General features: G+C 40.0%; 1 protein-coding gene across 9 annotated transcripts in view; it reads left to right on the top strand.

Moving 5' to 3' along the window:
* The window catches only part of LOC131683643 (protein bride of sevenless), a 43,283-nt gene extending 37,310 nt beyond the window's left edge, over window positions 1-5,973 (top strand). For all 9 annotated transcript variants that reach the window (XM_058965778.1, XM_058965779.1, XM_058965786.1 and 6 more), the window contains 3 exons: window positions 3,578-3,928; window positions 3,983-5,418; window positions 5,477-5,973. In XM_058965778.1, coding sequence (XP_058821761.1) covers window positions 3,578-3,928; window positions 3,983-5,418; window positions 5,477-5,734 — 2,045 coding nt within the window. In that variant the 3' untranslated portion in view covers window positions 5,735-5,973. The remainder of the gene's footprint in view (window positions 1-3,577; window positions 3,929-3,982; window positions 5,419-5,476) is intronic.
* Window positions 5,974-16,272: the final 10,299 nt, after the last annotated feature.

Here is a 16,272-nt window from a genome sequence, read left to right as displayed (position 1 = left end):
TTTTTAGAAGGTAACGGGCGACTCATGGAAGAATTAATTTGCAAAAGACGTTTTCCCCATACGAAATCCCATGTAAACTTTAAACCGTGGGCGTAAAAATATAGTTTCACCGATCGAACTAAAAATTTGCAGAGTTGTTCTGGGAGCTAAATGGGACCCAAAAAGTTACTCGGAGCGAAATTTTATTTTTTTCATATAACCATGTCCCACTCTAATATATATATATATATAGATTAGACCCGCAACAATTTTGACTTTTTTTCGGAACACTCTTAAATCGAACGGTAATTGACATCACATATCATTTATCAAATATGAGCTTTTTCCGAAATCTCTAATTCACTCACAAGAGTTTTGAAGTTTGTATGTAAAAATATATGATAATAGGCAATAGAAACAAGAAAAATCAGAAGAACAAAATGCCAGTGTCATCTTGTGTATCCCAAAATCTGCAGATATATAAAAAGATATTACCATATAAAGTTATGTGTTGCCTCTCTTTCTCGCACATGCTCAAAATAGGAATTTACAAAAAAATTGGTTAGTCTTCAAAGTTAAATAACTTTGTCGGAGAATCTCTTATCAGTATGCAATCTTCAACAAAGCTGTTCGTTATAAAATAAGCTACGCGGTCATAAGTTTTGAGGTATGTAGAGTTACTGTGGATTTTTTTATTGGATTTTTAGTATTTATTTCCGAGTTTCCATATATATTACTATAGAAACTTGAAATCTCTTGTGGGTGAGCTAGAGCTATCGGAAAAAACTCATATTTAGAATATGTACACCCAATTACCGTTTGAATTAGCATTGTTCCGAAAAAAAAATGTTGCCGGTCTAATATAGATGAATAAGGGACATATGGGAAAGATCGCGATTTGCCAGCATATCTCGAACTGGGACATTGCGTGGTCTACCTCGGGCCCGAAGGGAGTCCTTTAACTGAGACCTGGCGTCTAAATATCCGGCGCATACCCAGACACCGTGCTCGATGTCGTAATAGCCCTCGTCACAAGCGCACAGACTACTCTCCGCAAGCCCCATCCAAGGTGTAGTGGTTGGACATAAGTCGAGACATTACACGAATAAAATCCCGACCCACATCCATCCCCCTGAACCAAGGCTTCGTTGATACCTTTGGGGTAATGGAATGTAGCCATCGTCCAAGTTCACCATTGCTCCATAAGGTTTGCCAACTGTTGAGTGTCCTCTGATGACAAATACTGAAAAAATCCTTGAAGCAAATTGGTCTTTCGTAGATGTCACCTTTGCTAAAGAGTCGGCCTTTTCATTGCCCGGGATAGAGCAATGAGGTAATCTGGTAAGATTTTCAGATAACTTGTGCAGAGACTCCCGTATCTTCCCCAGAAAATACGGGAATTGCTTTTTCGGCTTCACCGCACGAAGAGCCTCGATAGAGCTGAGGCTGTCCGAAATGATGAAGTAGTGATCTGTGGGCAAAGTGTCGATGATTCCAAGGGCATAATGAATAGCGGCTAATTCGGCAACGTAAACTGAAGTAGGATCATTGAGCTTGAATGAAGCGGTGACATTATCATTGAAGATGCCGAAGCCAGTGGACCCATCGAGGTTTGATCCGTCAGTGTAGAACATTTTGTCGCAGTCGACTTCTCGGAATTTATTATAAAATATATTAGGGATCACTTGTGGGCGTATATGGTTCGGGATTCCACGAATCTCTTCCTTCATGGTTGTGTCAAAGAATACAGTAGAATCAGAAGTATCTAGGAAACGAACACGGATGGGACTATACGAAGAAGGATTAATGCTCTGTGCCATGTAGTCGAAGTACAAGGACATAAAGTTTGAGAATTAAGCTCGGCGAGCCTCTCGAAGTTTTCAATCACCAACGGGTTCAGAATGTCGCATCGGATGAGCAATCGATATGAGAGTTCCCAAAATCCCATTAATAGAAGCTGGAGTTGCGCCGGCTCACGCCTCCTAGAAAAAACAACCAACTCACTTTTCTCCGTGGAGAACTCGATACCCAGCTCTAGAGCCTAAGCAGACAAATTGGAATATCTTGTAATGGTCCTCGCAAGTCGGCAGCTTTGGGCCCTGTAACAGAGACTACCCCAAGTTGCCTAAGCGTGAATGAATTGGCAAGACAATCGTCAATGTCATTCACGTAAAAATTGTAGAGCAGGGGACTTAGACATGAGCCCTGGGGAAGACCCATGTAGCTAAATCGCGATGTTGTTAAAACGCCATGCGAAAAGTGCATGTGCTTTTCAGACAACAGGTTTAGCAAAAAGTTATTTAAAACTGGTGAAAGACCATGCTGGTGCACCTTCTATGGCAGAATGTTGATAGAAACTGAGTCAAAAGTCCCCTTAATATCCAAGAAGACTGATGCCATCTGCTCTTTGTTAGCATTAAATAACAAATGTACCTGGAGGAAACCGATCAGAACACTAATTCATGAACTCACATATAATTTAAGTGATGGAGCACTTACATTCAATCCAGAAAATATTTCTATTACAGAGGTTTCAACATTAACATCTTTTTTCGGGGTAGAAAAATCTCTTTTGAAATAACTCTAACGTGTTCGGGGTTGGGAATCGAACCAATCGATTTACCAACTACGCTATGCAAACCCCTAAAATCATTGTTAAAAATCCCATTGCCTGTGGTAAAATATTATAAACAAGAGAAATATTAAACAGTTTAAGAAATCAACTTTTGTGTTTTAAATTTTGAGATGAAATGTGTACGGATTTCTATTGTGGCTCTACCTATTTGAGCCTGATGCTTTGGATTAATTGGCAGCACGAAAGAAGAGGGGAGGAAGGGGGGGGGGGGGGGCGTTTGAAGTTTCGCTTCGCTTTTATACACGAGATCACAGTTTTACACGCTTGGTAAGTGTATTGTTTCTAGAATCAAATCAATGCTATTATCTGCATGTCGAGTAACTAGCGCAAGCTGACATGCCGTACCAAGCGGTCGGTATGCTTTTTTGAGCAACGACTTCATCAAGTTTATACAGCAAAATAAAATGTTGACCGGGTTTGGCAAGCTTCCAGCCTAATTCTACAAAAAAGTGCAAACATTCAGGCTCTCACCACCCGACGCCATCATCGCCAAAAAACAAGTTTCTTTAAGTGATTCATACACTTGATAATTTAAGATCTGTTATGTCAACCGTCCATTATGCCTAACGTTTATTGTGCCTAACCTGTTAGGTCTAATGTCTTTATGCTTACTCTCTATCATGATTAACGAATTTATGTCTAATCGGGTACACCCGTTACACCCAAAATAATATCTAAATATATTTCATCACTGGTGTATGCTTAATTTTGGGATTCAATGTACAAATAATCGAAAAGAGTTAGTCCAAACAAAACGGAACAGATAATCTGCTGAAATTAATTTGAATGGAAAAACATTTATTCTTCCTGAATGAACCATAAATCTATCAAAAGAGTCGATACAGTACATAACATTACGTTACATTACTTGCAACATTACCAATTTGTGCTCCATAACTATACTCAACTCTCTCCAACCTTTTAACATGTTACAACTTTTCGATTATTATTGTCTTCTTCTAGGAGTCTTCGTTTCGCTATCTTTATGGCCAGTAATCCAAGCACTGGTAGATACGTTGGATTTAAATATCTACCCATTCCCCTGTTCAAATGATCTTCTCTACGCCAAGGCAGCCCATCTGCTTTATGAACTGCCCTGGTCGAATCCGAACTCTTCGGTAACGGTGCGATCAGACCAGGCCGAATACACCGAAAAGTTTATTGCGATGTGTCGGCATCACCATCTCTGTCTGGACAGTTCTCCAAGCAATCATTCGATTTCCATCATCCTGGGCTCTACTGGAGTCGCCAACTTCGCCACAACCGACACGCTGATTGTGGTTTTATCCGGCCAAGACAAGCTATTTGTTTCAGGTTAGTATAATGGATTATTTGGTTGGTTGAAATGTTAATATTACTTTCTTTCAGATCTTCCGGATGGATCCTATGTGATTGCAGAAAATGAAATCAGTCTTTCTTCGTTTGAAAATCAGTTGGATATAATAACGAATCAGCGGTATGGCACAAAGTTTCTATCAAGCGATATATTCTCCTCTGCATCGGTGTTTTTAGAGATAGTCGATTTGCTAAATCTATCTGCTAGTCAGAACTGCCAAACTAATAGCAGTGATCACTGTGGAAGTTTGAATGAAACCTTGAGGAATTGGAAGTACTACGCTAAACTATCCTCGCAGAAAACTGTGTCGGAATTAAAATTGGATAACCTCACGCAACTCATGACATTTGAACTGAGACAAAAGTTTAGCTACGTGCTGAATTCATCAGAAGTAGTGCTTGATTTGAAGCCGATTGCCAGTTCCAACATCGTGACCAATGTGACAACGGTTTATCAATTGAATGAGCTAAGTGATATTTCCAACGGTGCATTGAAGCTAGGAAACATTTTCTATTGTACCAAAGAATTTGAAAGTCGTCATCCTGACTTTGGAAATCATCGCCGGCCAGTTTACTATGGAAACGAGTACGTGGAGATGTATTGGCAGATAAAGCAAGAGCCCTGGGTGGCTGGAGGACTCACGATCTCCTCGTTGGGAATCTTATTCTGCATGGCGATATTGATTTTTTTGGTTGTTCGTGTTTGCATGGACGATGTCCTCGAAGGAAATCCGCTGAGCAGCATACTGTTACTAGTTGGTCTGATATTTCAATTCTCCGCTTTTCTTCCATTCAGTCTCGAATATACGGGTTACCTGCCACAATTTTTGCACAAGGCGGACACAATACACAAGTGGAATACCTTATGTACGGTTAAGATTTTCCTGGTTTCTGTGTGCTATTGCATCACTTTTTCTTTGCTGCTTTGCCGAGCTATTATGCTCGCATCTATAGGAAGTGAAGGAGGATTCCTATCTCACGTCAATGGATATCTACAGAGTGTCATTTGCGGGTTCAGCACACTGGTTCAACTTGGACTATCATCGCAACTGGTCATTGTACTACAAGCGAATGCTCGCAATATCTCGTGCCACGAGCTTTACTTCGGGAACTGGTTTTGGGCCATCATAGCGTACGATGGGCTGCTCTTGGGGGCACTAGTATCTTTGTCACCATTCATCTTCAGATCACAGAGAAATTACCGAGAAGGTATACTACTGGTAACTGGTTCGATTTTATGTCTGGTTATTTGGATAACGTGGATTCCGCTCAGTATGTTCGGCTACGAATGGCGAGAAGCATCTGTATCGCTCGGAATGGTAGCAACTGCGACGGCCATTCTAGTTGGTGTAATGGTTCCACGGTGCTTCCTCATGGTTCGCAGCATTGCAAGATCAGATCTAGTGCAAGCTCTTCCATCGTTGACTTCACTGGCGTTTGCTCAAACAAATCAATACATTTCCGATCAGGTTAGTTTATCGTTTAGTTTACAAAATGTTTAGCTAATTCAGTAAATTTCCGTTTCAGAGTGTGTACGAGTGCGTCAACCCTGCCATGCGCCAGCAGCGTTCTACCACTGCGGAAACCTTTCTGGAGCATGACGTGGACGATCCTTACTTGGCGACCAGTGAAATCCCGACGTTACCTTTACGTGGAAATCGCCGGAGTCAGCATCAGGGAGCGAATGGGAATGGTTCGGTTAATTTTTACGGTATTAGCAATCCCTACGGTTGCCCGGATTCTCTTACTTCTGAACTATCGCCGAACAAGATAACCCGGTTTTAGGGGCCTACCGGTTAAGGATCAATTTTCCATGATTCGACGTAGACAGCATCATTCCAAAGATATTCGGTATAAGCTATGTGTTTCATGCGACTCGCGCTACGACCTATCAATCTAGTCAGCAACATTTTGTACATTTCTTGATTAAGGATCAACTTCTTATTTTGTACTATTTATTTCGAACTCTCACCACGTTAGACCTAAGTGATAAAATAAAATGAGTGAGCTTGATTTTAAACAAACTTATCTGTGTTCATGTGATTCATTCTATTGAATATCGTAAAATTTCACTAAATTTCTAAGAAATCGTTTCCAATCGTTATGAAAAGAGCGATGTATTTTTACTTGCACCATTGCAGTATATTTCCTTTTTTTAATTGAAAATTGAAATTATGCCTTTTCAGAAAGAAAATCTCTTTGAGAACATATTCCAAAATTTTCATAGAGATCCGAGCGAATTACAACATTTCAAAGCGTGCATCGTGTACCAAGCAAGCATGGAGAAAATCGCATCACGAACGGTTCGTTCGCCGTTCATAAGATAGTTTACTTCAGTTGTGCTGCATTCTGTTTGCTTAGAAAATGATGCGTATCAACCTGGGGTCGTGAACGCACTAGGACCAAAGCTATAACAACCAATGAATAAGAGCATCGCAGTTGCTATTTTATTCTCTTTCCCAACGCGGATGGCTTCGCTCGCGAAACTCTTCTTGAGCGACTCGCGTTTTGCATTTTATTTAAACAATTTTTGCATTTTGATTAAACAATTTTAATTCGTTTTCATATTAGTACAATATAATCGCGAGGATGGCTCTGATCTGAGCAACCTTCTTGTTGGCGGTCGAAATCTACTTGATAATAGCAACATTTATTTATTTATTTATAATTCATATCAACAGACACAGTGTGGTCCTAATGATAATTTCTTAATCTGTTTAAAAAGTCAAATTGTAATCTGCTACGTGGAATGTGAAGATCGAACTCGGATGATACTCTGTTGAAGGTCCGCTGCAAACCAATGATGGTACCGTTTACTCCATAGTTAGTCCGGCGAAGAGGTAATCGGAGGAATAAATTATTGCGAAGGGCGCGAGGGCGAACGTTCATATTTATCGCACTGAGAAGCTCGGGGCAGTCATTTCGATCTTGCAAAATATCCGAAATCGTCATAGCACGGAATAAATCCCGCCGCACTTGCAATGTATCGAGTCCAATAAGTAAACCCCGCCTTTCGTAACTTGGCAGCTGGTGAGGGTTGCTCCAAGGCAATCGACGAAGGGCAAACCGAACAAATCTGCGCTGTACTGTTTCAATTCGATGGACACCGTTGAGATAATGAGGGTTCCAAACAACTGAACAATATTCCAGAGTTGATCGAACGAGTGAGTAGTATAGAGATTTCAAACAGTAAATATCTGAAAAGTGCTTAGATATTCTCATTATGAACCCCAAACAACGTGTTACTTTTGCGACAATACAGCTGATATGCTGTTTAAACGTCAGTTGTTCATCGAGAAAAACTCCGAGATCTTTGACTTAATTCGCTCTGTCAATCGTGGATTCAGCTAGACAGTAATCGAATCGAATCGGCGTTTTTTTTCCTCGAGAACGTAATGACCGTACATTTCTTGGGGTTTAGGGTCATTCGGTTGATCTCGCACCATTACGCAAAGGTTACCAGTTGGCGTTGAAGGAAAGCTGCATCATCAGTATTCCGGATTCTATGGTATAACTTGAGGTCATCGGCAAAAGACAACCGTGGTCCTTCTAAACAAAAGTTGACGTCGTTGAAATACAGAAGAAAAATCAATGGATCGAGATGACTGCCTTGCGGAATACCAGATGAAGCGAACAACTCTTCGGATACACAATCACCTATCTTGACTGCTAGACGACGATCACTGAGATACGATTGCATTCAACGGAGAATATTAGTACCAAAGCCAAGTCTATCCAACTTTGCCACTGCAATCGCGTGATTAATCTTGTCAAAAGCAGCTGAAAGGTCTGTGTAGATAACGTTAGTTTGAAGGCCGTCCGACATGGCATCTGTCACATATGTTGTGAACGACAGAAGATTCGTAGAATTTGAACGTTTCGGCATAAATCCATGGTGAGTCTCGGAGATATACTGTCTGCAGTGGCTGGAGATGGGTTCCAACACAGCCATTTCCAACAGCTTAGGAACTGCGCTTAGCGTTGTAATACCACGGTAGTTGTCAACTACCTTTTTATCACTTTTTTGTGAACTGGAAACATGAAGGAGAATTTCCTGCATTTAAAAAATTCTCGAAACATAAGACACTTTCATTACGAAACCACCACAACTTAACTACGAATACATACAGCAACTCAGATGCGCCTTTTCAAGACACTACCGAAACGTTGAGCGTCAACTGAAATCTAAGACCAAGTTGTTCTGAAAGTATGTGAACGAGCAGCGAAAAGAACCCGGATTATGTAGGGTGATGAGCCTATTTTGGCACCATTAGGGAGAGGATCGCACTATTTTTTGAACAACTTTAAAAGAAGCCATATTATCTATAACCTTTCTCAGCATAAAGTATCAGTGTACTGTTTCTTAAACATCTATATAATGCTTATTTAGCAGAATTGCCTCAATTTTCAGCATAAATGAAAATAAATGTTCCATTCTGTGCATCTATTCCCACCTCAACGATCCAATTATCGCCTCATGGGTGTGCCAATTTCCACCTCATCGAAAAACAATCTAGTTGAACCGCAATGCCTCATATTCCATTTGCGTCGATTCTAACTAGGTATCCAGATCATGGACGCCAACGTGTGATTTGTAAAATGAATCATTCTGCTTTTTTCAGCCGATCGAAACAAACGTAAACATCACGCACATCAATGAAACTCATCAGCTGTTAGCAGAAGAGCGCCCAGAATTGCGCACGCAGAAAAAACCATTCGAAGGTTAGCAACTGGAATGACAAGTTTCACATCACACATTGCTTTCTCCCGATCCGAATTGTATGTGCAGATGAAAATAAAATATCTGCAATCAACAATTAGTTGAATAACTTGAAGTAATTGATTACTTATACCTGTAATTGCATTACATTATATTTACAAGTTCATGTTTTGGTTTGGCCGCACTGGTGATTTGTTTCTGTATGATGGATACAAAAAGTTGGTTTCGATTGTGGTAGTGTATCAGCAAAACATGCCAATAATAGGAACCCCCGTATTAAGTTTTATCCTATTATAACACTAGGCCTATTCTAGTGTTTGACGAGTGATTTTAAAGTGAAATTATTGTAAAAAGATTCTCCAGCTAAAATAAAGGTATGTATCAGTGCAATGTTTAGTATATTTGTGCTGGAATAACGAGATATGAGGCGGTAAATGCTGGCTCGTAAGTGTTTATTTTGCTAAGCGCCGTTGCATCCAGTTTCGGTTCACTACGTGAGTGAGGCGTATTAGTAGATATTTCAATAAGGTGATTTTGTTTTAATTAAAAGTTGGATTTAGAGGATAGTTCTAAATACATATGTGCACAACAAATAAAGAATATAACTTGAGCTTATTTTTTCTCACCTGCTTTAGCCAAATCGATAGTGTCATTATCTCATATGTTTGGTTCGAAACTAAGGGGTACGAAATAGGGTTACAATAGGCTCTACTGCCATAATAGGCACATCACCCTATGTCATTTAATGCAATTTTGGGAACCGACACTAAGGAAATTTGCCAACTGATCTCCGACAAATTTTCAAGCGATATTTCGAACGAGCGTCTTTCACCACAACAAGTCGCTGCCGTTGAAAATTTAATTCCTTCTCTACGACGAACCACTTACCGAATTTGCTTCGATAATGACGCCATTCTTGCAGAAAATTCCAAAATAAAGGCATCTAGTGTCCCGAGCCCAAATTGCGTTCCCTCGATTGTTGCCAAAAAGTGCATCACCGGGCTTCTTTAACCACTTCGGCGAGTCTTCGAGCTATCACTCACTATTGGAACATTCCCTTCCTGCTGAAAATCAGCGAAAATGTTTCCAATTCATAAAAAAGGAAACAAATCGAACACTGATAACTATCGGGGAATCTTGTGTTTATGTACTGTATCAAAACTATTCGAGCTGGTTGTTTTAGATACTATTTTCGTTCACTGCAAACACTACATCGTAGACAACCAACACGGATTAATGCCTAAACGATCGACAACAAATATCCTGCTTTGGTTCACAACATATGTTCTCGATGGATTCGCAAACGGATTGCAAACCGATGCAATTTACATGGATCTAGCTGTGGCCTTCGACAAAATCAATAGCGAAGCTGGACAAACCTGGTATTCATGGATAACTTCTGCGCTGGTTTCGTTTACTACCTCGATGGGAGACAACTCTAAATCAGCATTAAGGACTGTCTATCTGCACCATTTTTCGCTACATCCGGCATCCCACAAGGAGGCCATCTTGGCCCAGTTATATTCCTTCTCTACTTTAATGATGTCAATATCACATTACAAGAACCTCGTCTTTCTTTCACCGACATGCAAATTTTTCAACAAATACGGGATAAAACCGATACCGAGCTTCTTCAGAGGGTAAGTCCCCTACGTGGTGTGATCTAAACAGAATGGTTTTAAGCCCGAGTAAATGATCAATCGATACGTTCCACAAAATCGCCAACTGACTCAGTTTAATTACCATTTCTTCGAGCCGAGCATTCCAAGATACTCTCACATCAAGGATCTCGGAGTCATTATGGATTCGGCACTAACGTGCAAACCACATACTTCATACATCGTAGATAAGGCATCAAGACAGCTTGGGTTCATCTTCCGAATATCGAAAGCTTCAGGGACGTATGCTGTCTTAAATCGCTTTATTGCAATGTTCTGCTGTTTGGAATCCGTATTACCAGAACGGGATTAACAGAATCGAGGCTGTCCAACGCCGGTTCATTCGCTTCGCCCTTCGACATCTCCCATGGCGAAACGAATTCCAACTGCCGAGCTATGAGACCCGTTGTTAGTTAATACACCTCGATACACTCAGCATTCGGAAGGATTGCTCTCGAGCTCTGTTCGTCTCGGACTTACTCTATGCCAGAGTGGATTGTACTACATTTTAAGAACGCCTGAATCTTCAAGCCCGCATTCGAACATTGCATACTAACTCTCCTCTGCGACTACCTTTTACGAGAACCAACTGCGGGCGCCACAACGCTGTGACCGGACTTCGGCGTGTTTTCAATAGACTTGCCACCGGATTCGACTTCCACTAGACTAGAACTACGATTAAAAATAAGTTTTTTCTAAGAAGGCTAAGAACCAAAATTAGAGTCAAGGGATTTGTTGATGTTGGTACAACAAATGGCCTGCGTTAAGCCAAACCGAACTGAGCGCCTTAATTTTTTTCTGGTATTTTTTATGTTAAAATGCATTTTTAGATAAGGGACCGTTCATAAACCACGTAGACCGAAATTTGAGAATTTTTAAGCCCCCCTCCCCCCCTCGTAGACTTTAGTAGACTTTTACCAACCCCCCCCCCCCCCATGCCAAAAGTCTACGTGCACTTTTATTTTTTTTATTCGCGGGAAATGTGAAATTTGCAAGGAGCACATTATAATGTTCAAATAAAAATTAGCGTTCAGATTTATTTCAAGCTTTTTAAATATTAAAGAAAGGTTTTTTAAATTGATTTTTGGTTTAATACTAATTCAAGGTGCTTTACAACGTTTGTGTAGCGGAATACTTCTTTTCCAGGTTAGTCACACACACACACACACACAGAAAAAAAATATTTTGATTTTTTAAGTTTATTTTCATGCACATATTTGGAGCATGAATACAAATGTAAAATTAAGTTCCACCAATAATACACACGACTTGTCGTGCTTTCTTCAACGAATTTTATTATAATTTTACACGTGGATTGGAAATTACAGTTACTTTTTTTCCTTTTTTATTAACGACTTATAGTTAGTCAATCTTTTCCCTTTTTTATATTGTAACGACATATAATTAGCAAGGGACTGGAAGGTGAAGTATTTTTTTCAAATACACTGAAGTCTTTTTTATGCGGATTTTCAAAGTTATGCGGTTTTTTTATGCGGATTTTCGAAGTTATGCGGTTTTTTATGCGGATTTTCAAAGTTATGCGGTTTTTTATGCGGATTTTCAAAGTTATGCGGGTTTTTTTTAATGCGGTTATAAATTACTATTCTTTGGGTTAAGGATATGAGAAGCATTCTTGATGCAGTGAAAATAAAAACAGAAAATAACTGAATACCTTTTTACCTTTCTCATAATAAAACTTATGCAATCGGTCGGAATTTCGACTTTTTAACCGACGCCCGCAAAACCGAATCTCTTATACCATTCGACTCAGTTCGGCGAGATCGGGAAAAAGTCTCTGAGCGCATATTTTTTTTACTTGGTGATAAAGCTTTTACGCCGACCCGGCACACGTTCAGTAGTTAGACCGTACTACCGATTTCGTCCATGGTGTGCCAGAGTGAGGGACTCTGAACAGAGAAGATAACTCTGAACCCTATTCCTCTAAACTCCACCAAGAAATCCGACATTTGCCTGATCCCCCGGATTCCATTTGACATAACTACTTCGGGGGGAGGCGTGCTAATGCACTTCACTTGATTCCAGATCTAGCTGGTCGTGCTAGATTTCGCTTGTCTCATAACCGCCATATCAGTCCTGCACGGCATTATATCCTACATGCCCTCCTTTCTACGTTGACCAGTTGGATGCCGTGGCCGATCCGGCGATTCCAGTTGGGGGTGGCTTCCGGTTCACTGGTGCCCCGACGACCCTGGTGGTTTATCGCGTTCGGTGCTACTCGGCGTAGTCCTTGACGGTGGAGCTAGCCTACCTCGACGGAGAGTTCCTCGACGAAAGAATGTCTCACGCTACCGTTGACGGACGAATTATTCTTCCTTAGATGCAGTCCGGCAGAATGCCGAGGTCACTCCAGCGATTCCCGGTGGAGGATTGCGTCCGGTTCACTGGTGCCCCGATGATTCAAGCCGGCGATTCGCTACGAACTACTCGGAATATTCCCCGACGGTGGATCTTTCCTACTCCGACGAAGAGTTCCCCGGCAGTGGAAGATCTTCCGAAACCGATACTACCCGGGCAGATGCGGTCCTGCGATTCTGGGTGGAGCGTGACTTCCAGGTGACAGGCGCCCCGACGAGCATCTGCCGGAGCTACTTCCGGATCTATTCGAACTAGTCCCCGGCGGTGGGCCTAGTCTACTCTGACGGAGAAATTCCCCGACGTTGAAATTTCTCTCGCAATCGTTATCTCGATGCTGGTCGGTTAGGTGCCGAGGTCAGTCCTGCGATTCCGGGGAGTCACGGTTCCGACAGCATAAGTCATTAAGTGACTTTACGCTTGTCTGGACATGCCGCAGGTGATTCGCATTTAATACCAAAAGATCCTGACTCCTGCGTTGCAGAAGAAAAAGAGTTAAGTAGCCATGAAACTTTAACCTTGCTCATATGACCCTAGGCCACGCTTTTCTCTAAACTTTCTTACTTCAAATCCTTGCTCTTCCTTGAGTACTATGGCTCTTAATATTGAAAAATATTTTACACCTTATGTGTTTTTTATGCGGATTTTCAAAGTTATGCGGTTTTATTTTATGCGGATTTTTTTTATGCGGTACGTATCCCCCGCATAAAAAAACTTCAGTGTATTAAGAGCCATAGTACTCAAGAAAGAGCAAGGATTTGAAATAAGAAAGTTTAGAAAAGCGTGGAGTAGGGTCAATGAACAAGCTTAGAGTTTCCCGGCTACTTAACTCTTTGTCTTCTGCAACGCAGGAGTCAGGATCTTTTGGCATTAAATGCGAATCACCTGAGTCTGCGGCATGTCCGGATAAGCGTAAAGTCAATTTAATGACTTATGCTGTCTGTTCCGATAGCATAAGTCATTAAATTGACTTGATGTGTGTATGTGTATCTAGACTCAAATAATAAACCAAACATGCGCACAAATTTCACTTTTCGTGAAAAAATTTCAATATTTCTAAGATAATAAGATAATCTAAATTGCCTTATTTGATTAAGGGAACGAAGCTATTCAAATATTTCCAAAAATATTTATTTTTCTTATGTAATTAATATCCATATCACCTGAGAGTATCATCGCAAAGTATCAAAGCTCCGAATATTTTCGAAGATAAATATAGTGGAACCGGTTTACACGGAGTTGCGTAAGGTCAAGACGTAAAATTTGACGGGTGTTTAAAGATTTTAAAATCAATTTGTCCGGACATGCCGCAGACTGAGGTGATTCGCATTTAATGCCAAAAGATCCTGACTACTGCGCTGCAGAAGACAAAAAGCTAAGTAACCGGGAAACTCTACGCTTGTTCATTGACCCTACTCCACGCTTTTCTAAACTTTCTTACTTCAAATCCTTGCTCTCCCTTGAGTACTATGGCTCTTAATATTTGAAAAATACTTCACCTTCCAGTCCCTTGCTAATTATATGTCGTTACAATATAAAAAAGGAAAAAGATTGACTCACTATAAGTCGTTAATAAAAAAGGTTTAAAATCAGTGTAAATGATTGCAAGAGAAACTGATTAACTGGAGTAAACACTTTGTTGTAGAAGTTTAACTACACTACTGCATTAACCACTGAAATCAATAAATAAAAAAAATTAATCCACTTATTGTGTTTTGTTGTTACAATGGTGGTTTTAATGTTTAACTTTGACCATTTTTTAACTTTTTATGGTTCATGCATTTAATCGTCCATGTATGTCTGCTAGCTAGTGGTGTCTCAGACGATTTCACAGTCAAAATCTTCCATCGAGAGGAATTTTGGGCAATCGTCTTTAGAACTGTCATTTTGTGTTTTTCCTAGATCAAAACTATATCAAAATATACGCAAGAAACAACAACGTGTGAGGTTGTCCAAAAAAGAATCGTGGTTGAGTGGTCGCTTAACGAGTAGTTACCTCAATAGTGTACTAGCTTTGAAGTGTCTGCATAAATACACCTAGCTGAATAGACCGATATTTTGAATACAACTCTCTTTAAATCTCATTTATAATTAGTAATACGAGAATAACAAAAAATAAAAGTCTACGTAGACTTTTTCAAAGACTCCCCCCTTGTAGACAAACGTAGACTTTTGCTAGACCCCCCCGTCCCCCCTATGAGTCTACGTGGTTTATGAACGGCCCCTAACTTACCATTAACATAGCAAATTAAGGAACACTTATTTGTTTTCGTTTACTATTTGTGTTCCCAAAAATAAATATATGTGGGTGTTGCTAGCGCTATGTTGCAAGCGATAGCGTTTTTAGAGCATGTATCTTAAAATCGCGCTTGGTCCTCTTTGGCTTAACACAGGCCAAATATACAAAGAAGCAAAAAAAATATTTGGTAAATATTCTACCGTTTATTGAAGAGCTAGTCAATGATTCTTGAAGTATCGTAGCCAGTCGTAGTGAAAAGTTGAGTCGCAAAGAACTTCAGAAGATTAAAGTCCTTGTAGGGTATCACAAAACTTCCAGCAATGCGCTCTGATGTGTGGTATCCGACGGCTGAAATTTCTCGCAGTATTTCAGCAAACATTTGACTCGCTGGGTTTCTGATCCTATGAAATCGTAAGTGGTGACTAACAACAGCTGTGGCTGTGATCCACTAGGAGGTTGATAACAGTCTATTATCTTTCTCCGGACAAAACCAGCCTAGCCGTGTGGTATACGGCGGCTTGGAGTATCTCAACCAAGAATTGATCTACTGGGTTCCAGCTCCTATGTGGTAAATAGCGACTGAAAAGAGGAGTCCTCAAGCCAAAGTGTTTCTCCGTGACTGGACTGAATGGCTGGCAGGATCAAAATATGCCATTCGCGCACGAAGTGTCGTGTGTTTCGCCTTTGCACTATGGGTCACAAGGGCGGTTTTTCGGTACAAAAATCAATAACTCCCAAACCGTTCATTTTAGAGAAATTTTGTCTGAGAGAATATTTTTGTAAATTAAATTGGCTTTCTTTTAAAGTAAAATGTAACTAGGGTGGTCCTCTCGAACATTCTTTTCGAAAAAATATTTTTCGAACTAAATGGTGTAGCAAGGTACTTACTTCAGCAAAGTTGTAGAAAAATGTTTTTCAAGTAACATTTTCAAATGCATCAAAGTTATAGCATTATTGGTTTTCATGCTATAATTATTTTTCTTCTTTAACCTAGGGTGTTTCTGAAAAGTCAGTTTTTTAGCTATAACTTTTTAAGTAGTTAGTCTATCTTAATACTCTCTATGAAGCAATTTTAGTACTTTTCATTGCACATATTTTTTTGCTGAAGAATGTGAATCGATATCATTTTTCGTTATCGAGTTACGATCATTTTTTTAAATAAAAATGATAGTTTTCAATGACCTCTAACTCAGAAGGTTGCAAAAAGTAGTAGCTAAATTTGTACTTTTTCGAAAGTGCATCAAAAATACTATACAGTATCTCAAAATCAACTTTTGCTTTTTTATCCTTCAGCGAAAAATGTTGACATAAACATTATGATCAAATGACATCA

Source organism: Topomyia yanbarensis, chromosome 2, assembly GCF_030247195.1.
Source record: "Topomyia yanbarensis strain Yona2022 chromosome 2, ASM3024719v1, whole genome shotgun sequence".
NCBI classification, from domain to species: Eukaryota; Metazoa; Arthropoda; class Insecta; order Diptera; family Culicidae; genus Topomyia; species Topomyia yanbarensis.
This window is presented reverse-complemented; position numbering and strand designations above follow the sequence as displayed.